General features: G+C 53.0%; 1 protein-coding gene across 17 annotated transcripts in view; it reads left to right on the plus strand.

The window, feature by feature from the left end:
- Window positions 1–4,913: 4,913 nt before the first annotated feature.
- The window catches only part of CLASP2 (cytoplasmic linker associated protein 2), a 132,729-nt gene continuing 116,792 nt past the window's right edge, over window positions 4,914–20,850 (plus strand). For 6 of the 17 annotated variants that reach the window (XM_069084457.1, XM_069084460.1, XM_069084463.1 and 3 more), the window contains exons 1-5: window positions 4,915–5,232; window positions 12,141–12,219; window positions 16,480–16,583; window positions 18,622–18,713; window positions 19,929–20,004. In XM_069084457.1, the coding sequence (XP_068940558.1) occupies window positions 4,993–5,232; window positions 12,141–12,219; window positions 16,480–16,583; window positions 18,622–18,713; window positions 19,929–20,004 (591 nt within the window). In that variant the 5' untranslated portion in view covers window positions 4,915–4,992. Of the gene's footprint in view, window positions 5,233–12,140; window positions 12,220–16,479; window positions 16,584–18,621; window positions 18,714–19,928; window positions 20,005–20,850 lie in introns of all 17 variants that reach the window. The other 11 variants (XM_069084459.1, XM_069084461.1, XM_069084465.1 and 8 more) reach the window with 3 other exon arrangements.

Here is a 20,850-nt window from a genome sequence, read left to right on the forward strand (position 1 = left end):
GCCCTAGACATAAGGGGGATTGAGAAAGGCTTCCTGTAGCAGGTGGGATTTCAGATGAAACCTAAAGGGAGCCAGGGAAGCCAGAAAGCAAAGAAAGAGAATGGTGAAGTGGATGCCTGACCCTCTGGTGGCAGACTTGGGATAAAACCATTTGAACACCACTAGCCTAACAATGCAAGGAGGTCAGGTGTGTGAGGGCAAGAGCTCTGTCTATGGAACTGGTGGTCTCTGTCCCAGGCCTGAGCATGGCAGATGGTGCTTGGGGCCTTAAAGTAGAAGGAATCACCACAGCCATCCGCACACCAGGAGGAGGCCATCCCCAGAGAGCTGTGCGGTCAAGGTCAGGTTCACCCAAGGGTCATGAGAAATCTGAGGAGGAAGGAGCAGGGGAGAGCAGATGCCAAGGCTGAAGAGGAAGGAGAAAAGAGAGAGCCTGGGGGGAAACAATTCCAATGAGGGGGGAAATGGGCATGGAGAGAGCAAGGAAGATGAATAAAGAAACTACCAGAGAACTGAAGGGTAAAGAAGATAAGCCTGGAAACAAGCTGTGACAAAATGGGGCCATGAAGGGAGTGTCAGGGGTGGCCAAAAGGGGCTGAGGCTGGTGGAGGGGAAGGGTTATCCCAGGGGTCCGTGGGGTGTTTCAGCAGCTGTTTGGAGTAAAAGAAGAGCCTCGTCCACTAAGGTTCATGGGAAAGTCATGACTGATGACCAACAGAAGGTAGAGCTGCTCAGATTGCTTTTGCCCTGGCAGTGACAGAACCCAAATGGTCAAGGAGCTGATGGCCAAGGTCAGTAAGGAGACAGGAAGAGAGCATGCAGCTGTAAAGTCGCCTGGTCCAGATGGACACTCAACTAGGAGAGAAAGGTCAGGGAGAACTGGAGAAGTACTGATGGAAGGCGGGGGTAAATGGGCCAATCTTTGGAAATGGAAGAGAAGAGGCTTGGAAAACTTTGGGCCAGGGCACTCTCTTTCTGTTCTTGGCAAAAATCTAGAACCTCATGAAAGAGATGGTTGATGAATATGGAGAAAAAGAAGCAATGTGTGGTTATTAGGGTTTAGGGTTAGAGGGAGGTGGGGCCGTAACCTGGCGAAAGCAAGGAAACAGACCCAAGAGGTAAAGTCACAGAAGTCACAGAGGTCAGGATTTGAACCTTGGTCCTTGGATGTCAAGTCTGGAACTCTGAGGGGAGTGAGTGAGTGTGTGTGTGTGTGTGTGTGTGTGTGTGTGTATGGTAGGATGAGTAGAAAGGGAAAGGAGAAGGGGTAGCTAGGTGGCACAGTGAATAGAGCACCGGCCCTGGAGTCAGGAGGACCTGAGTTCAAATTTGGCCTCAAACACTTAACACAAAAACTAACCATTTGACCTTGGACAAGTCACTTAACCCCAATTGCCCTCCAAAAAGCAAAAAAAAAAAAAAAGGGAGATAAGAAACAAGGAGGGGGAAGATAGGAGATATGGAGGGGAGTGGGAGGGAGGAACAGAGACACTAAGGGAGGAAGGGAGACAGGGAGAAGGCTTGGGTTCTAATCTTCTCTGGGATGTCACTTTTTTTTTACAGCAGTCATGTGGCTTATTTGTGCCCAAGCTGTGGCAGAGCCTTCGAGCTTGCATTGGTCTGATCAGCCACAGTCGGACACACTGTCCTTGATGCCATAGTTATGTCATTTTGGTGCTCTTTGAGAAAGGACAGTCACTCCATTACACTCACAGGCCACATGTTTTTAGCCATTCCCTCATCAATGGGCATTTACTTTGTTTCTGATTTTTTTGCTACCACAAAAAGCTCTGCCATAAAATTTTTGGTGTATATGGGGACCTTCTTATCAATGGCTTTCTTGGGGCATATAAACCTAGTGGTGGAAGCTCTGGGTCAAAGTTGTGGACAATTTAGTCCATTTATTTATGTAATTCCAAATTGCTTTCCAAAATGGCAGCATCAATTCCCAGCTCCACCAACAATGTACTTGTGTGCCCTCTTGTCATCTTTCTTCATCTTTGCCAGTTTGCAGGTTGTGTGAGGTGTTGAACCCTCAGGGTTGCTTTGATGTGCATTTCTATGATTATTACTGATTTGAAGTGGCCTTTCTTGTAGTTAACAATTTACAAGTCTTCTTTTGAAAACTGTTCATTCCTCTTAATCACTTTTTTTTTTTAAATTAGGGAAAGACCTTTGGTCTTCTGTATGTTAACTGTCTATACAGGGTGTGCCGAAGGCAGTTCAAACTGGCTTATGAGAGCTGACCGTTATGTGTTCATTGCAAAGAAATTAAATGGATTCTGTATCATTTAATCATAGGCTCTATTCTGTAATTGATTCTAACCTGTATCACTCACTCATTTTGTATGATCACTAAGCTACATTTCTATGTCCTTGAGTTAAAAAGAAAGTTGTCACTCCTATTAGCCCCTGGGACATCTACTTATTTGTCTTAAAGCCCCAACAAGCTTAACCTGGTGCCATCCCCCTACAGTTATGTCCTCTGTCCTTACCAGTCCTTGGACATTTAGGGGAGATTGGATCTCATCCAAGGTGACAGCAAGTCTGGTAGCACTGATCTCCCAGCAAAGATTACAAGAGGCAGATGGGTCCCCTAAAACAATTCTCATTCCTTGCCAGAGAAGGGGTGTGGTAAGCTTCACCTGAATGCCAGCCCACTTTTCCTGGTATAGCCAATTGCAGCATTTTATGACTACCAAGATCGCTTTCTTTCTTGTGTGTCAATGCAGCAGTCCTTAACATGCATTTCATTAATCAGTGTACCCCAGATATTAGGAGGAAACTGCAGAAATTGGCAATGGGACCCCAAATACCTCTGGCCCAAATACTGGAGACAGCCTTTGGAGTCTTTAATAACAGAGACCTGGTTGCAGCAGAGGACAAAGAATGCAGGTAACAAACTAGAGACAGAGAACATGCTCGATTCTTGGCTGCTGCCATGGCCAGGAAAAGCACCTCCAGGGGACCCCCTTGGAGGAAGCCCAGTCACTCGGACAGGGGGAAAACCTGCTTTCGATGCCACAAGGAGGGTCACTGGTCCAAAGGAGTGTCCCCTAGAGGGAGCCCCAGAGGTAAAAGTGGTAGAGCCACCTCCCAGTGTCCTGTCCTCCAGTCTTCTCAAGACTCGGAGTTATGGGGGAGCCTGGGGCTTGGCATTGCTCCCACTTTCTCTATCTCTCACTGAACTCTGGGCAAGCATCAATGCTGAAGGTTTCTCTCTGCCAGGATTCGAGCCATCAACCTCCAGATGACCACTCAGGCTATACCAACCTCTGACTGAATCAAAGTTCTCCAGCCCACTGGACCTGGCATCAGGCACGTTCTGGAGTCTGACCCCCATGAACTGGCTGCAGAGAGGCAGGGACAGCTCTACGCCCCTTGCCAGCAGGAAGCACTCTCAGAAGCTGAGACCTTTGCCTTTTACCCCAAAGGAATTGGGGTCCCATTTGAGGGGAAATGATGGGGAGTAGGCTCTGGGAGACCCCTTGATGAGGCATTTGCCTAAGACCACTTGCGGCCCTCCCCAGGCTCCTCCTCTGGACTCCCCATAACCCTTCTGCGCATCAGACCCCAGCATGCTCAGGCTCCCCTTGGTGAGAGCTCCAGGGTGACCTAGCGCGGACTCCTCCCCTCGCCCCCCCCCCCCATAACCCTTCTGCGCATCAGACCCCAGCATGCTCAGGCTCCCTTGGTGAGAGCTCCAGGGTGACCTAGCGCAGACCCCTCCCCTGGACTCCCCCATAACCCTTCTGCGCATCAGACCTCTTGTGGTGAGAGAGCCAGGGTGACTTATCGCAGACCTGGCGCAGCCTTGCTCCATGTCCCCGGTCCTGCACAAGGTCACAGGTGCCCAGGCTCCTCCTCTGGACCCCCCCATAACCCTTCTGTGCATCAGACCCCAGCAGGCTCGGGCTCCCCTTGGTGAGAGCTCCAGGGGGATCTAGCACAGACTTCTCCCCTGGACCCCCCATAACCGTTCTGCGCATCCGCACCTGGCTGCAGCGGTGTGAGTGACCTAGCGCAGACCCCTCCCCCAGAACCCCCCTCCCATAACCCTTCTGCGCATCAGACCTCTCGTGGTGAGAGCGCCAGGGTGACCCAGCGCGGACCTGGCACGGCCTAGCTCCATTTCCCCGGTACTGCACAAGGTCACAGGTGCCCAGGCTCCTCCGGAGGCCGCCCATGGTGCCGAACCTTTAATGACCTCTGCTGCCCTTTGGCTGAGGGAAGGCAGGCCCCGGCCCCTTGGCCAATAGGGGGGGACCTCCACGCTCTCCTTTGCGTGGGGGGCGGGTTCCCCGCCCACGGTGCCGCGGAGGAGGAGCCCGGGGAAGCCCGGAGTTCCAATCTAGCCTCAGACCCTTCCCAGAGTTCCGTCCGCCGTGAAAGAGGCTGGGCTGTTTGGGGAATCAGAACTGGGAAGCGCTGGGTACACAGTCAGCGCTTAATAAGTGCCCGTTCCCTGCCCTCCGATGGCGGGGCTGGGTCCGTATGCCTCTCGCATCCGAGATCCCCCTGGGCCTGCGACTGGCCAAATCCCTTGGCTCTCTGGGCCTCAGTTTCATCAACTATAATGTGGAGGTTGGGGTCCTACAGGGTCAAGGGCAGGGGCCCAGGTTTTTTTTTTTTTTTTTTTTTTTTCCCCCCCCCCCACCCGCCCCGGCCGCGGGGGTGGGGGCGGGTCCCGGCCGGCTGGGGTGCGCCTGCGCGGTCTGGGTGGGTGGAGCACCGCCTTTAGGGGGCGGGTCCTCCAGCGAAACGGAGAGCCTCTTCAGAGGGCGGGGCGTCCGCCGCTAAGCGCCTGCGGGTCGCAGGGGCCGGGACGAAGCGCGGCGTCGCGGCGCTGACGTCACGGGGCGTGGCCGCGCAGTCGCGTGTCTCGCGCCGGCCGGGGCGCCCCTTTTGAGTGTTTGGGCTCTCGGGCGTCTGCCGGTCCGGCCGGAAGCGGAAGCGGAACCGGGCCGCGGCCGTGCTCGCCTCCGGGCCGCCATGGAGGCCCCCGAGGACGGCGGCGGGAGTGGGGAGCCGGGGGGCCTTAGCCTGTCGGAGCTGTGCGGGCAGCTGGTGCGGACGCGGGACGCGGGCGGCCGGCTCCTGGCAGGCCACGAGCTGCTGCGGCGGCTGCGGGAGCCCGGGCCCGGCGCGGGGCCGGAGCTGGAGCTGGACGAGGCCGCTCTCAGCCGGGTAGTGGACGAGCTCACCGCCTGGCTGCCGGCCAGCCACAGCAAGGTAGGGGAGGAGAGGGGGCGTGGCCGCGGGCGGGCCCAGGGGAGGACCCCCCCCCCGAGGGTGGGGACTGACTGAAGGCTACAGCTTACTTAGGCTCCTACTGTGCGGGGAGTTTTACGGCTGGGGAAACTGAGGCAGGCGGAGGAAAAGCCCCGCGCGGGCCCGGCGCGGTCACAGTCCCGGGGTCCCCGCTGCCTGGCACGGGGGCGGGATGAGAGAGACCCAAGGACCCCGCTCCGCCGCCGCAGGCAGCCAGGGGCTCTTTGCCTGCTGACCGCGGGGCGTCCTGCAGGCCGAGCCCTGTGCCAGGGGGCGCGAGTTCGAGGGCAGCCTCAGACGGGCCGCAAGGCCCGAGTGCGGCCCCGGGCTCCGCGGGGGAGGGCCGGGCCCCCGCCTTCCAGGCTTAGGGTAACTTGTGAACTTCGCCCATGTTGCTTTCCGTGACTGTTACTTTGTGACAATTTGAGCTGCCTCGTCAGTTACAGTGCGGTAATAGACAAATGCAGCTGGCGCTGGCCGGGGCCTCAGGGCACCCTCCCGTCCCCTTTCCCAAAGCCTCCTCCTGGAGCCGGCCCTCTGCCCACTCCAGCATCTTAGGCAGACACCGCCCCGGCCCTGTGCGGGGCCAGGCTCTGCGGATCCGACTCCCAGGCCCCACCAGCGCCCCTGCTTCCCCGTCGGGGCCGGGCCTTCTCCCTTAGCTCCCCTTCCATGCCCTCTCCCGCGCCAGAACATGAGCGCCCTGAGGGCGGCTTCCATTGTGCTTCTGGCTGAGTAAGGCCGCCATCCATGCTTGTTGACTCTGCTGTGCGTGCCGGGGGCCTTGCCCTAAACTCCTTGGCATTGTCTGGACCCCAGGTCCATGGGGACTCCTCCCCCCAGTGGCGTCCGGCGCATCTCTTGGTCAGACTGCCCCCTTCCTTGTGCTCTCGCAGTCCTGGCCACCCCGCGCCTCTCGGTTGCCCCTTGGTGTGTGATCCTTGACTCCCAAAGACAGTGTTAGTAGAAGGATGTGGGCGCCTTTGTTTTGGGGAGACCACATACTGTTTCCTGCCCTCAGCTCTGAGCCCACCGCTTTCTGCCTCCCATGCAGAGGGGCCTGAGGTCATCCTGTCTCTGGCCCACTGGCTGTTGGCCTGGGGGTGTGCTCAGAGCCTCCCCAGCCCATCGGACCCTGCTGGCCCCTTGGACAAGGCGGGGCCAGCCTCCTCAAGCAGGCAACGAGTCATGACCTCGGTCTGGGTGAGAGCCCTTCTTTGCGGGCAGCCGTGGTCGTAGATGGAAGAACCTAGATAAAGCTTATGTGTTTAGTGTTCAGCTCCCTGTGAGGGAATGGAGAGACTTAGGGAGCACAAGCTGCCCCCCCATGGGAATTCAGAGAAATGTGGGGCAGTTTGTTGGGGGAAAGGAGGCCCCCAGATGTAGCTCATTGGGCACCAGAAGGCTCCAGAGATGGGACAGGCCAAGATGAATGAAGGCAGGAATTCTGGGGGGAGAAGCCCTGGTACTGCTGGCCTGTGACTGGCCTGGCTGCTGACCCCGCCTCGAGTGGGAGCTCCCAAGGGTGTCTGGGTACTGCAGCCCATGGATCGGGGACTGACTGCACAGGCAGCTTCTTGTTCTTTTTTGGGGTGTTCTTCTCTTAAACCAGAAAATGTGGTGTTATTTACTATAGAGATGTGGGGTGAAGGACTACTCATTAGGAAGGGGGGAAGCAGGGGGAGGATTGTTTTAATGACAGCGCCAGGCACTGGCCCCTTCTGGCTTGTTTTTTGGCCTGAGTTAGTGGCAGTGATCTCTTGTTAGCCTCAGCAGTTCTCCTTTTTATGTTTAGTTATTATTGCTTGTGTTTTTGTAGATGTAATTTTTTTTCCCCAAGGCCTTCCTTTTGTTCCTAATGAGGTGAAATCTGTAAGTTGCCATGATTAGGGATGAAGGTTTGGAATTTTTACAGTTTTGTGGGCTCTGTGCCCAGGAGGGGCCTCTTGGTGCAGCCAGAAAGATCAGGCTCTTACTGCCTCACCCTGGGTGGTTCTTGACCTGGTGAGCTTGGGTCGGTACCGTCATCTGTCTGTGTGCAGGGTTCCACATTGCACTTTATAAATATTAACTCCTTTTGTCCTTAGAACCGCTCTGGGAGGGGAGCGCTGTTCTAGCCCTTCCCTGAGGATGCTGAGGTGACTAGAGGGTCTGTCTAGGGCTCTAGGCAGAGGGTGAACTCGGTCTTCTGACCTCAGGCCCACTGCACTGTGCATGACCTGGTTTGACAGAGAAGGTGCCCACCTAGTTTGGCACAGGGAGTTCTCTTGCCCGGCATTCCCTGTGTTTGTTTTGTCTAACTTTGTTTCCAGGAATTTTTAGATCGGTTTGGGCTTTCTGGAGACCTCTGTTCCATATACTTTAGAATTTCAGAATATTTCCAGATTTAGCCGGATCCAAAAAAATAAAACAAAGAATACAGCCAAGCTCTTTAGCAGAGACAGGGCACACCCTGCACAGTCGGCCCCCATGGAGGGCTCGATTGGTGCCTTAGCACCTGCCCTTGGCCTTGGTGACCCTGTCACAGTGACCTTCCCGGGGTTTGACTCCAAGGTGCTCAGAACCACTCAGGGACCTCCAGAGTGTATTTTATAAAAATAAGCAAATTTAGTTAATGCCTCTTTTTAATATTCTTTCATTCACCACCCTCCCCCTCCAATTTACCCTTTTCCCAGAGTGCTACACATCTGGCAAAGAATTTTTTTAAAGAAAAAAGATTTTTTAAAAAATGAACAAAATAGATCAGTACATTAAAAACCTCTGACATTGGGGTGGCTAGGTGGTGCAGTGAATAGGCCCTGGAGTCAGGAGGACCTGAATCCAAATCCCACCTCAGACACTTGACACACTAGCTGTGTGACTTTGGGCGATTCACTTAACCCCAATTGCCCTCCAAAAAGCAACCCCTCCCAAAAAAAACCCCCACAAACATCTGACATCTGTAATTTCCTGCCATGGGCGGGGGGAATAAGCATTTATACAGCACCTGCTGTGTACCGGGCACTATGCTAAGTGCTTTACAAATATCATCCTGGGAGGCAGGTCCTGTTATTATCTCCATTTTGCAGTTGAGGAAATTGAGACAGAGCTGAAGTGACCTGCCCAGAGTCACATGACAAGTCACTGTCAGAGGCTGGACAGCCCCAGGATGCCTTCCCTTCTCTCCCCCCCAAAGGAATCAGTCAAGAGTCATCATCTCTTTTAGTTCTTGGGCTTTGTATTTCAAAGTATTTCTGCTTAATTTCTTTGTAGTTCTTTCTGTTGAGGTTGTATTCAATATGCATATTGTTTTCTTGACTGTTTACTTCACTTTGCAAGTCTTCCCACACTTCTCTTTAGTCATCAGTTTTTTTGTTTTGTTTTTGTTTATTGCAGTACACTGTGTTCCATTCTTTTTCTTGTACCATCATTTGTTTGGCCTTTCCCCAGTTGATGGGCACCTGTTTTGTTTGAGAATTTCATTGCGACAAAAAATACACCAAAACATTTTGGTATATGGAGTTTTTTTGTCCTTGGCCTCTTAGGCTGTGTGCCGAACTGCAGAATCTGTGTCATAGGGTATATAGACAATTGAGCCGCTTTATTTGCCTAATTCCCAATTGCTTTCCAGAAGAGTTGTCCTCTTTTCCAGCTCCACCAGCATTGCATTGGTGGGTTGTCTTCACGTGATTCTCCCAACTTTGGAAACCCTTATCTTTTGTCATCTTTGCCAGTTTGCTGAGTGTGAGGCCAAATCTCTGACTTGTTTTAAAAATATTGAGGCCATTTGCCAAGAGCTCTTTTTCTCCTTCTCATCTCACATCACTGAGATGCCTTCTACTTTTTTCCTCTCCCTCTGTGTCACATGAAGAAGACTCCATAAAACCATGACTTAATAAGGCCTGGTTGCTATATTTACAGAAATTACAAACAAAAGTTGCTTAGAACCAGAGACAGAAATGGGGGTAGAAAGAATCCCCTGTTCCCCTGAATGGGAATCCCAAAAGGAAAAAGTGCTAGGGATGTCCTGGCTCAAATCTGTGGCTCCCAGGTTAAAGTAAAAATACTGCAAACCCGAAAGAAGCAGTTCAGGTACAGCCAGGATCACAGGAGACCAGCTGGCTTTCACAGGTGAGGAACAGATATCTAGGAATACAGTGTTTGTAAAAGATAGAGGCTCGGAACCAAGAATAAGTTACTCTACAAAGCTGAGAATATTCCTTGGGGGAATAAATGACCTTGAGTGGAATAGAGGACTTTCAGGCTTTGCTTTCTTTTGGAGGGCAGTTGGGGTTAAATGACATGCCCAAAGTCACACAGTAAATATGTCAAGTGTCTGCGGGCGAATTTGAACTCAGGTCCTCCTGACTCCAGGGCCAGTGCTCTATTCACTGCGCCCCCTAGCCGCCATTTTCAGGCTTTTCTAAGGGATTGGCTAGAGCTGCCAGGGATCTTTGAGATGCAAACACACCAGAGTTCAGAGAAGCCTGGAAAGGTCGATCTGTTTGAGGATGTAGTGCTAACATTTTAATAAGAAACCCCGGGAGCCTTCAGAGCCGGGATAGGGAAGGAGAGGGGTGGATTTCTTTGGTCGGAGGGCTTGGCATATCTTCCTTGTTTTCACGGAAACTGAAAGTCCTGCCATGTAGACAGGAGGGTGAGAAGAGGAGGCTGACCTGCAGTTGAGAAGGGGCCTGGACTGGGTGAGCTTCAGCCTTTGTCCCTCACAGTCTCTATAATTCCCTGGCCTCTCTTTCTCTCTTTTTTGTTCTTGATGTTGTCCTACTATATGTGGTTTTTCCTGGCTCTGTGTACTTCACTTTGTCCATATGAGGAAGAACTTTTCATATTTGTTGTTTCCTCGCTTGGTGATATTTCATCTTATTTATTTTCCGCCATCTGCTTGGCCCCTCCCCAGTTCATGGACAAATGCCTTGTTTCTAGTTCTTTGTAAGCATGAAAAGTGTTGCCACGAAATCGTGTTGTATTTGGGGCCCCGCTTTTTCCCTGTTGACTTCCCAGGAGTTCTCCCCGGCCTGGGGGACCTTTGGGGATAACAGAATTCTGAATGGCCTTGGATCCGCTCTAGCGCCACAAGCAGTGAATTGGGGCGTCTCTCTGGGGCCCCTTTGTTTCTCCCCTACCTGCTGCCTTTATTGGCCCCTCCTGCTGTTTGGAGTGTTTGAGAAGCCAAGACCCTTCAGTTCTTGTGTTCTTTCTGAAAATGTTTCAGACTTTTCTTTATGTTTCCTGTAAGGTGAAATTCAGATTTGCAGGCTAGGTCACCCTGGCTGACATTCTGAGCTCCATTTGTTCTGAATATAGTGTTCCTTTCCCTTCTGTTTTCTGGTGGGTGCAAAACAGTCTCACCAATATTCAGCTGCCCTTTCCTTTGCCTTTAATGGTCTTTCTCCATCAAAAGATGACTTCTGGCTTGTTTATGAATTTAAAGACTCTGGGTCTTGGAATTTGCAGCCTGAGGTGGTTCCCCCCCCCTCCGGGCAATCTGTAAATTCTTTCTATTGACTTTTCCTTTCTAAGCTCCTAAGTACCAGGCTGGTACTTTCTTTTGAAGTTGGCCTGAGGCTGGAGGGGGCATTCCCCTCCAATTCTACCTGCTCCCTTCCTTCAGCCCTTTGCCTTTGTTCCTTCTGGGCTGGCTAGGGGGCTTGTGCTTTGGCTCCCCAGTTGTCCCTGCATATGTGCAGTGTTCTTCAGCCTTGCCTCTGCAAGCTTCTCATTTTTGTTCCCCTCTTCTGTTGGGATCCACCCACTTTTATGTTTGCTGCTGGCCCCTCTGACTGAGGGTTTGTAGGCACTAGAGTGAGGGGTGTGCCTTATCTTTTATCTTGTTATCAGCTTGGATTCCTTTTTCATTCCCCCTCCCCCCACCTTTCTGGATTCAGGTGCTGACCTTGCCCCTGGCATGGGAAGACTTTGCTGAGGCGGGGCCTAGCTCTGTTACAGAGCCCAGAGGGGATGGTTTGATTTTACTCTTCAAAGGTCTCTCGTGGAATCAGAGGGCTCAGGCCAGAACCTGGGCTTTGGGTACCAGAAAGATAGACAGTTTTTCCATGGTCTACACCGTTACAAGACTTCATCATTGTCAAGGTTGAAAGTTTAGATTAAGGATGCTCAAGACCCCAAAATGTCAACACCCTGGGTCCTGCTGAATGAATTCGACTCAAGTCTTCTCTCAGCTAAAGTAAAGCAAAGTTCATTAAAGATTCACCTTAATGGGTAGACTCTTAAGGAGCCTAAGTATAAGGGACACTTGTAGCAGCTGGAACAACTGGGTACAGACCGGGTCTGAGCTAGATTGAATTCTCTGCCCCTTCCTGGAGGCAAGATGCGTCTTATATACAGAAAGATTGTGGGTGGGATCTAGGGGTGGTCTAGAGGGAGGAGTTTGGGGAGGGTTTTGAGGAGTCCAATGAGGTCAGACTCCAGTAATGAAATTAAGGGTGGGAAATAGCTGAAGGCTACCTGGGGATGACCGACTGTGGAGGCCTAGGCTGGTAAGAGTGAGAGATTTGGGCCTAGGATAATGAAATGCTTATATAAGGCCTCAGGCAAATGCCTCAGCTAGTGGGAAGATTCCATCAGGGTTCAAGGGTTAACCCAGAGCCTGTACCCCAGCAGTCATCACACCAGGGGAGACAGAAATTGTGACTTTAAGAATTCCACTGAACTTTTCCTTGTAAAGGAATCTGAGCATGACAAATGCAGTTTCTATGAAAGTGAACATTGGTTTTAGCTTTTGGAACGCCTTGCCAAATAAACATGGGCAGGCGGATGAATTCAGATCTGAAGTGATTTAGTGATGTGGAATGTGCTCTTTTGGAGCCCTCGTTCCTCCAGCCACTCATGTTTGGGGTTTTTTCCTACAGGTGGCATCACTTGGATTAGAGATTTTAAGTGCCTTCGTAGACAGATTATCAGCAAGATTTAAATCCTACGTACCCTCAGGTAAGCTAAATAATTTTATTGTATTTGTTTTTTTTTTCTTGTGAAAGCATAGTTGTAACTTAGAGATTTCTGTCAAAAATAAACATTTAGGGGGTTTCTTTTTTGAGGGGCCAGGTAGCAAACCTTGAAAAGGCTAGAATGGCATGTCTGCCCATGAATGTTAGGCCAGTTGTGGGGAGAGGTGAAAGTCAGGAGGGCTTGGTGTCAGCCTCTTTGGGGTGGGCTCCCAATGGCAGCTTGATGCTGTGGGCTTTTTCCTAGAGGCCATAAGGTGCCTTGAAGATTGAGAAGGGGTGGTGTGGCAGGAATACCCTTCTGCTCTTTCTCCTTCATTTGCAAGGAGAACCGTGACTTCAGGAGGGTGATAGCATGACTGTGCAGAGACACCAGTCTCACCTTGTCTTCCAGAGTGGTCTGGGTCCAATGGCCAGGTCTGGATCGGGATGACTGGAGATGGCCCAGGAAGCACTGGGAGACCTTGGGCTTTTTCAGCTGAGCTCTTTAAGAGGTCTCGGTTTGGTTTGTCTGAGGTAGCACTCATTCAGTGATTAAAGTATTTAAAGCTCCATCCTCCCTTTCCAGTCTTATTCACTTTGCCTTGAAAGTAGGAAACATGGCAGGAGATGAGTGGGAGGGGTGGTACAGGGAGGAAACAGTCTGGCCCGGTGACTCCCACCTTGGAAACCTAGGAGCTGGAAGGGACGGTGCCTTCAGAGGTGAGCTGAGCTTGGGTGGGAAGAATGACACTTTTTGACCTTTTGATGGAGGCGCGGACAGGACATAAAGGCAGAGACTAGCAGATGTCTGTTGATGACTCACTGGGCTTCTGGAGGCAACTCAGGCCTTTGTCTGGACAGAGATGATGATTGACCCCTTTGGCACTCAGCCAGAGGGTGCCCAGCCTTCACATGAGCAAGGAGGATCATTGTGCAGAGAGCACTGAAACATGGAGGTCACAGGGGCAGCTGGGGGTGCCACAGCTCCCAGAGCGCTGGACCTGAGTCAGGTAGATCTGAGTTCAAATCCAGCCTCAGCCACTGATGACCCTGGGCAAGTCACTTCCCTCTGTCTGCCTGAGCTTTCTCAACTGTAAAACATGGAAACGTAAGTCCCTCCCCCCCAGGGCGGTTGGGGGGGCCGGTCCTAGGAGCCTGTTGGATAGCTCTTTGCAAACCTTAAAGCCTTCTTCTAGTTTGAGCTGCTGCTGCGTGTCTGTGTGTCTGTGTGTGTCTGTGTGCATGGAGACACACACAGACACGTCCATCCATCCACGGCCACCTACGTGTACACATAGGCCCAAGTTCGTACACACTCCCTCCCCCCTTCTCTCATCTGATGCTGCCCCTCACACCTGTGTTACGTATGGTAGCTTGCAAGGGCTGACTTGCCATCCTCCGTTCAGCCACCAGAATGTTTTTCCTAAAATCTGACAGGTCTGATCACTGAGTAAGCCCAGCATCTCCACATTGCCTCCAAGATCCAGTCCCATATCCTCGGCTTGGCATTTAGAGCCTTTGTCCCCTTGCCCTCATGCCTCTCACTCCCCCACCCAGGACTCTGGCTTCCCAACTGAGCCACAGACAAGGCCCTCCATCTCTTACTCTGGCCTGGGGCTCCTCCCTCCTCGTTGAAACCTCCTGGCTTCCTCCAGGCCCCCCCTGCTTTCCTCTGGCTCCATCTCTGTCCTTGTATCCTCTGCACGCAGCCTGCTGCCGGAGACATAGTCAGTGCTTCCTGTGTGTTGTTGGATTGGCAGACACTGAATCTGATTTGAAGCTTGGTAGTTTTGGCTGGGGGTCTCCCCCACAGCTGGTGAGATCAAGAAAGACCTCAGCATTAGGGCTCGGATGGTGTGTTTGAGCTGAGGGGTCTGCCAGGAGGACTCTGGAGGATGGGAGAAGAAGGACATGGAGGGACAGGCTTTGGAGTTGTGTGAAGGCCACAGAAGGTGGATCTGTGAGGCTGGAGGAAGTCACCTGGCCCAGGTGCGTGTTTTTCTGGAGAGACCTCTGTGTTGGGCCTGTGCACAGGCTGACCTCCCTCCTCACCGTTTTCATCTCTGACTTCCTCCCAGGACTCAGTCCCACTGGCCTCCCTTCTCCCGTGCCTAGTCAGGGGAGGGGAGTCGGAAGCATCCTGGCTCCCCCTGCCACCCACAGCCTCTCCTCTGTGGAGGCACACTCCCGACTCTGGTAGCTGTTGTCTGCTGACCCCCAGCCGCTTCTTTCCTCAGCACTTTGCCACCACCCTCACAATTACTCTCTCCTGCCCAACTCCTGGCCTTATACCAGGGGCACCTTGACACCCCAGTATTCCCCCTCGGGTGCTCCACAGCCATCTCCCACTCAGAAACTGCCTGATGGGATCATCGCTTTTTCCTGTTTCATCTTTCCCTCTGTCTTATCCCCCCCCGTAGCACTAAGATCTTGGGCCCCTGACCCTCTGCTTCTCTCCTGGGCCATCACCTGTTCACTGGCTGCCCTTGCCTCGCTTCCCTCCTTCAAGCCCCCAGTGGAGCGGGCCATCTCCCCATTGCCCCTCATCCTTTGAGTTCCTTCCTCCATCCACAGAGGGGGCCAGAGAAAGTCAAGAGGCTTTGATGCCTGGTAGCATTACAGGTGCGCGTTCCACTAAATACGCTCTTCTCCCCAGTATCTTCTGCCATCTTCTACTTCCCCATGTCACTTAAAGTGGCCCCATTCCACTGAGTCCTCTCCAGCAAATCACCCTCAGCCACCCACCTGCCCTCCCTAATCTTCAGTGTCTGCTGTGCTGATGGCTTCCTCGTCCCATCAGACCAGCCCCACCAGCTGGGCTCTGGGCGGCTGATCTGAGGCCTTGGCTCTCTCTGTCTTTCCTCTGTCTGACTCCCCTCCCTCCCTCCCTCTCTCTATCTGTGTCCCCCCCCTTCCTGGGCATCTACATTCATCATTCACCTGAAATGGCTCTGTCCAAGCTCTCCAGCCATCTCTCAGCTGCCATTTGCCAGATTGGTCCCTTGTGACCTCTGCAACCCTGACCCTGTCAGTCACCCTTTCCTTGACAGCCTTTTCTGCGTGGCATGTGACACTGGTCTCTTCTGGCTCCTTCTTCAGCTCCAGGCCTCTCCCCGTCTCCCCTGAGGCAGGGCGGTCAGTGAGCCCAGACCAACCCCAGCATCCACTGTCCCTGTCCTCACAAAACTTACATTCCCATCAGGGTGTCGACGTACCAACTACTGCATCCACACAAGGTAGACTGCAGGGTCAGTGGGAGGCACCTGCGTGCAGGGCTTGGCCAGGGCTGCCTGAGGAGGGGGAGATGGTTGTTCAGTATGAAGGAAGCAGGAGGTGGAGATGAGGAGAGAGTTCTAGGGGAGGTGGGGACATGAGGACCAGTGTCACTGGATTGCTGAGGATGTGGAGGGCTGTCTGGTGGGGGAAGCCTGGCAAGGGAGGAGGGGGCAGGAAGAGGCCAAAAGCTAGATTTGGGCCTGACGTTTGGAGAAGCTTTCAGCGCGACTGGAATTGGAATCCATTCTATTTCTGTTAAAAATCTTACTCTGGCTTTGGGCAGTTCTTCATATCCCTCCCTTGGACCTCAGGCCTGAGTGCCCTGCGAGGCAGGGCCAGTCTGGTCTCATCAGCCGCTGTGCCTAAATGCACGCGCTGGCACTGCCCACGGTGGGCAGGCCATCCTCAGAGGTCTCGGCCTCACTCTGGCTGACCCCTGAGCTTCCCCTCAGCTCAAAATCCTCTTTCCTGTGCCCTGTGAGATACACTGTGGTGGGTGGACCGAGCCCAGAAGCTCTGGGGTCAGATCCTGCCTGGGTGACCTGAAGGCTTGGGGCTCTGGGCAGAGTCAGCGCCACCCTACAACGGCAGCTCGACGGGAGGGCGCCTCTGGGCCCCCCAGGTCCGGTCCCTCTCCCAGTTCCCGTGTCACCTGTTGGACTCCAGTCACTGCGTTCCCAGTGTGGCGTGCCCAGCTTTCATCACCCTTCCCTCCTCTCCCCAGAGCATCAGTGGGGGTGTGGACGAGCCTTTGGGGCAGCCACTCTGGGCATGGCCTCGGTCTCCTCTGAAGAATGGGGATCAGGAATAGGGTGGTTGTGAGGGATAAATGAGATGCTGACTGTAAAGCTGTTGGCCCAGGGCCTGGCACATAAGAGGGGCTGTGTAAGTACTCTTCCAAACACGCACCCCCCGCACACACACACCCCACCCCCTTAGTTACTCTGGGCTTGGCCCTGGTTATCCCTAATTGTTTTGTTTTCTCCAGTTATTTCAGCTTTACTAGACCGGCTGGGAGATTCCAAAGACCAGGTTCGGGAGCAAGCACAGAGTCTGATCTTGAAGCTCATTGACCAAGCAGCTTCGCCCATGGTAGGCTTCCTTCCCCTGGAGGATGGTGCACTCAGGGGGAGGTGGCGGAAAACCCTGGGAAGATAAAGGCCTCGCCCAGTCAGCACCAGGAAGGCCTGAGTCCACACCTGGTCTCGGGGCCCTTATAGCTGGGCCGCCCTCCATCTGCCTCAGTTTCCTCCTCTGACACATGGGATAATCATAGCACCAGGCTCCAGGGAGCTCCCGTTTGTAAAGTGCTCAGCACTGGGCCTTGCGTGTAGTTGGCACTATTTAAGCCGTTGGTTTTCAGACCAGATCAGAAAGCCAGCTATTGGAAATACAAGTCATGTAGCATGCTTCCAGAAACACTGCAGGACAGTGTGGTCACCCCTCTGGTGTCAGCTTCTGGCTCTCATGTTCCCTCAAGTGGTTCTGCTTAGACAGGGGCTTCTTCCCCAGGATGCTGGGAACTTGGGGGGCCAGGGCATCGGGAATAGATTTTGATGGGAAGGGGTTGTAGCAGCAAGCACCCCAGCGTCCCCAGGGTGGCTGCTCACACAGGTTCTTAGATCTGCTTTGTTAAAGGAAAGCAACTCAAAATGGGTTAACAAGCTTACTTTAATCAGTCAAATATGTATCATTTACCTAGTTCAGGGGAAGAAGGTCAGCACCCCGAACTACAGAGTATACAGACAGAATTATCATACAGAGAAACAGATCAAGTTAGACAGGTTTCAAACTGTCCAACCATTACATCCATACCAAATCAACATCTGGGTTTTTCAAAGCCAGGGGGCTCTCAACAACGGCTTCCCAGAGTCTCATATGATCAAATCACAGAACACTTCTCAAAGTGAGCCCCAAAACAAAGCCTCACATCAGGGATTATATAGCCTTCTCCTGGCTCAGAGAACAACCTTCTGGACCCACTGGCCAATCAAGAAGTATGTACTGAAAAACAAGCCTCCCACCCCAGGCTCCATGTGCACTTTAGCCTAGGGGCAGGGAAGATCTTAAACATTTACATTCCCATTACTGGGGTGGCCTCTGTTTTTACCACTCAGAGATTCTGAGTAGTGAGCGCTCTCTTGGAAGGCGCCTGGGAGGCTTCCCCAGGACCCAGATCAAGGGGAGGACCTGCCTTCAAGCACCCTTTTCTTTTGACTCTAACCCCATCTACACGCTCTTTCTAGCGGGTCAGATACGTAGATGATCCTGACAATACTTTGGCCAGAGGCTTTTTCATGACCAACAGTCTGAGTTGAAAAAGCTCAGTCTGAGAAAGCTTATTTTGAGAACTTAACAGTATCTTAATTATGAAAATAAATTCTGTGATAGTTGGAAAAAAGTATCCCTAAGATGAGCCTCTGGCTGTGTGCCAGTGAGTTATTTAAAAAATTTGTTCTACCTTAGAACCTTATGTATACAGGAACTGTTTGTGCTGGGTGTATGTGTGTGTGGGAAATGGGTAGACTTCATTCCTTCAGAAGCCGGCTTTCTCCTCCTTTGGGGGCCCGTTTTGACCATTGCTTAGTCGTTACAATGTCTAGTGAACTTTGGCAAAAAGAAAGCAGTGTGTGGAAGGCCACTGTTTCCCAGGCCAGGAGTTGCACAGAGGTCCCAGTGTCAGGGGTGAGGGCTGGCCAGGCCCGTTCCCATCACCCTGCAGCTGTTGCCAAGCAACACTAGCGAAATGCTTCCTGCACCATAGAGAGTCTTTTGACTGTGCTGCAAGGGAAGGACAGCAGAATACATCACCCGAGGTCCTGGTTGCAGGCCCTTCTGGGCCCTGTGACCCCTCACCCTTAGAGAGAGTGTTGGGAAAGTATCAGGTGTTCCTCAGGGAGGGGCTTCCTGCAGGAGGAGAATCTGAATTCATGGATGAATTAAATAGATGAGGAAGCAGGCTCCTGCAGCTGCAGCATGGAGACGTGTTCCCAGAAGCAGGGGAGGGGAAACCTGTGCCAGGCTGGCAGTGACACGGTTTATTGAGGTCGGCCAGGCGTGTCTGGCAGAGGGAACAGCAGAGTCACCTTGTTTTCAACAATTCACCATTCTTCTCTCTTTTTTCCACTAGTATGTTTGGGAGCACTTGACTGTTGGTTTTAAGCACAAGAACTATCGGTCCCGAGAAGGTGTCTGTCTGTGTCTTATTGCCACCTTAAACACGTAAGCAGAAGAACTTAAAAACACCAGTCGCCTCCTTCCCCACGTCCCCCATCCCCCCCTTGGGTTCTAAAGCTGCAGAAATGGCTGGCTCTTTACTTTTCCTTGGGGACACCTCTGACATTTAGCACTGGCTCTGCAGAGGCTGTTTGGATGTGGTTTGATACTGGCCTTGGGGACAGACTGCTTTCAGATAGGCTCACCAAACGAGGAGTCTGTTTTGGCATCCCTTGCATAGATGCCTCAGGCTGCTTTCCCCTGGCTTCTTGCTGGAGATGAAGGAGTCTTGGTTTTCTGGGCCGGCTGTGCTGCCCACAGGCTCTTGGAGAACGGTCCTTCGTGGTCATTGGTGGTCAGCACTGAGCTCAGAACGCTCTTTGAGAAACTCTTTTTGAGGGCAAGGAGTTGGTTCTGCCTCCTTCAGAGACTGCGCCATTCTCTTCTTAGGCCTCTTTTCCTGCCCTTCTCTCCCATATTCATGTGGCTTGCCTGACATGGCTGGCCCTGGACATCTGCAGAGCACCTTGGAGGATGGCCCTCTGGGCATTTTTCTCTGCTCCCCTTTTCTTTCTCTGTTGCTTCTGGCCCTTGAGCTGATGGATGGAATTGTTTTGTAGTCATTTAAAACATTTCTGACCTCTCTGCTTTGCTAATTTCAAGTCTTGGTGGATTTTAAAAGTTCTCTTGGATCTGAGATGGGGCCAGTTCCCATTCCTTTCTCTCTGGTCTCAGGTGAGCTTGCCTCCTCCTCCTTCCTCTTCCTCTGTGTGTGACGCCCCTGCCCCCCTCCACGCCTGCCTCACAGTTCTTGGGGTGCTCTTGCTCTGGGCCTGTCCCCCTTGGCTTCCCTGCCTCCAACCCTCTGCCCTCTGGCTCTCACCTGAGCGGACTCTCTTCAGGGGAGAAGCTGCAACAGCCTCCAGACTTTTTTATTTTAAAAGCAGAAAGATGGCACTGAGGGTGCTCTCTCCATGGGCTCCTCCCCAAAGCCAGTGACCTTGGTGGGTGGCGCTGCCCCTTGGAGAGACCAGCTTGGGTTCAGCACTTGGGCGTGGCGGCCTTTCTTGTCTCATGATTTCCATCCCTGCCTTCCTCTCTGAGGCTTCCTGCCTTACCCTGACAGTGAAAGGGGAGCCTTCCGAGGCTGGAGGGGCGGGCGTGGTGCTGAGCACAGGTGCTGTCCTGCCACTAAGCTCTCTCTCCCCTTTTGTCTTAAAGCTACGGCGCACACTCGCTAGGCCTCAGCAAGTTGGTGCCACATTTGTGCATCTTACTTGGAGATTCCAATGGTCAGGTAAGGAACGTCTTTGTGTTCACACTTGGAATGGTGGGCTTCCTTTTACCCTGAAAGTTCCCATAACTTCTTTGAGGCAGCCGTATTTCCCACGGTCCGTTACCAGACTTGCCAGGGGTGCTGTCAGATACCCTGGGAGGAAGATGGGCTGGGCCCTCTCCCTTCGGGCTTCCTCCCCTGAAGGGTGACCGCTGCATATTGGCTTCCATTCCTAAGGGGTGGCTCCGTCAGGAGAGGCCCACACTTTGCAGAAAGCATCTCCTCTGCTCCGCCCTGCAAATGAAGAGACTGAGGCAAGGAGAGTCATGCACTGGGGTGGCGCTGACCTTCCTCCTGTCCAGCCAGTCCAGGGGGATCAGCAGGTTCTGCCAAGCCTGATCAGCCTCTGCCCACCTCCTGGGAGCTCTTCCAGACCTCTCAGCTGAGACCCTGCCCCCCCTCCCCATCTTCCCTTCTTGCCGAGGCCCGCCCTGTTCTGCCCTGTCCCCTCTCTCATCCCTCGCGTCTGCTGACCGCTTCCGCCCCTCCGACAGTCCAGCCTGCGAGCTGTTCTCCCATCCTCCCTCCTCCTTTTGTGACCAGGCTCCTTGGAAAGACTGTCTGCACTTGGGCCTACCCTTCCTCTTGTCACCTTTGTTCATCATTCATCTAAGCTGCCATGACCTCTCAGTCCCCAAATCCCTGTGGCCTCTTCAGCCTTGGGGGCAGTGGCTTGCCCTCTGCTCCTTTTGTGTTCTCCCGTTTCTCCTTCCTCTCTGGTCACTCGTCCTCAGCCTCCTTGGCTGGATCTTCCTCCAGCTCCTACCTCTTACTGTGTGCGTCCCCTCAGGCTTCTGCCCTGGCCCT

This window comes from Petaurus breviceps, unplaced genomic scaffold (assembly GCF_028583685.1).
Source record: "Petaurus breviceps papuanus isolate PSGF00001 unplaced genomic scaffold, PetGlider_PUasm1.0 174, whole genome shotgun sequence".
In the NCBI taxonomy this organism is placed as follows: domain Eukaryota; kingdom Metazoa; phylum Chordata; class Mammalia; order Diprotodontia; family Petauridae; genus Petaurus; species Petaurus breviceps.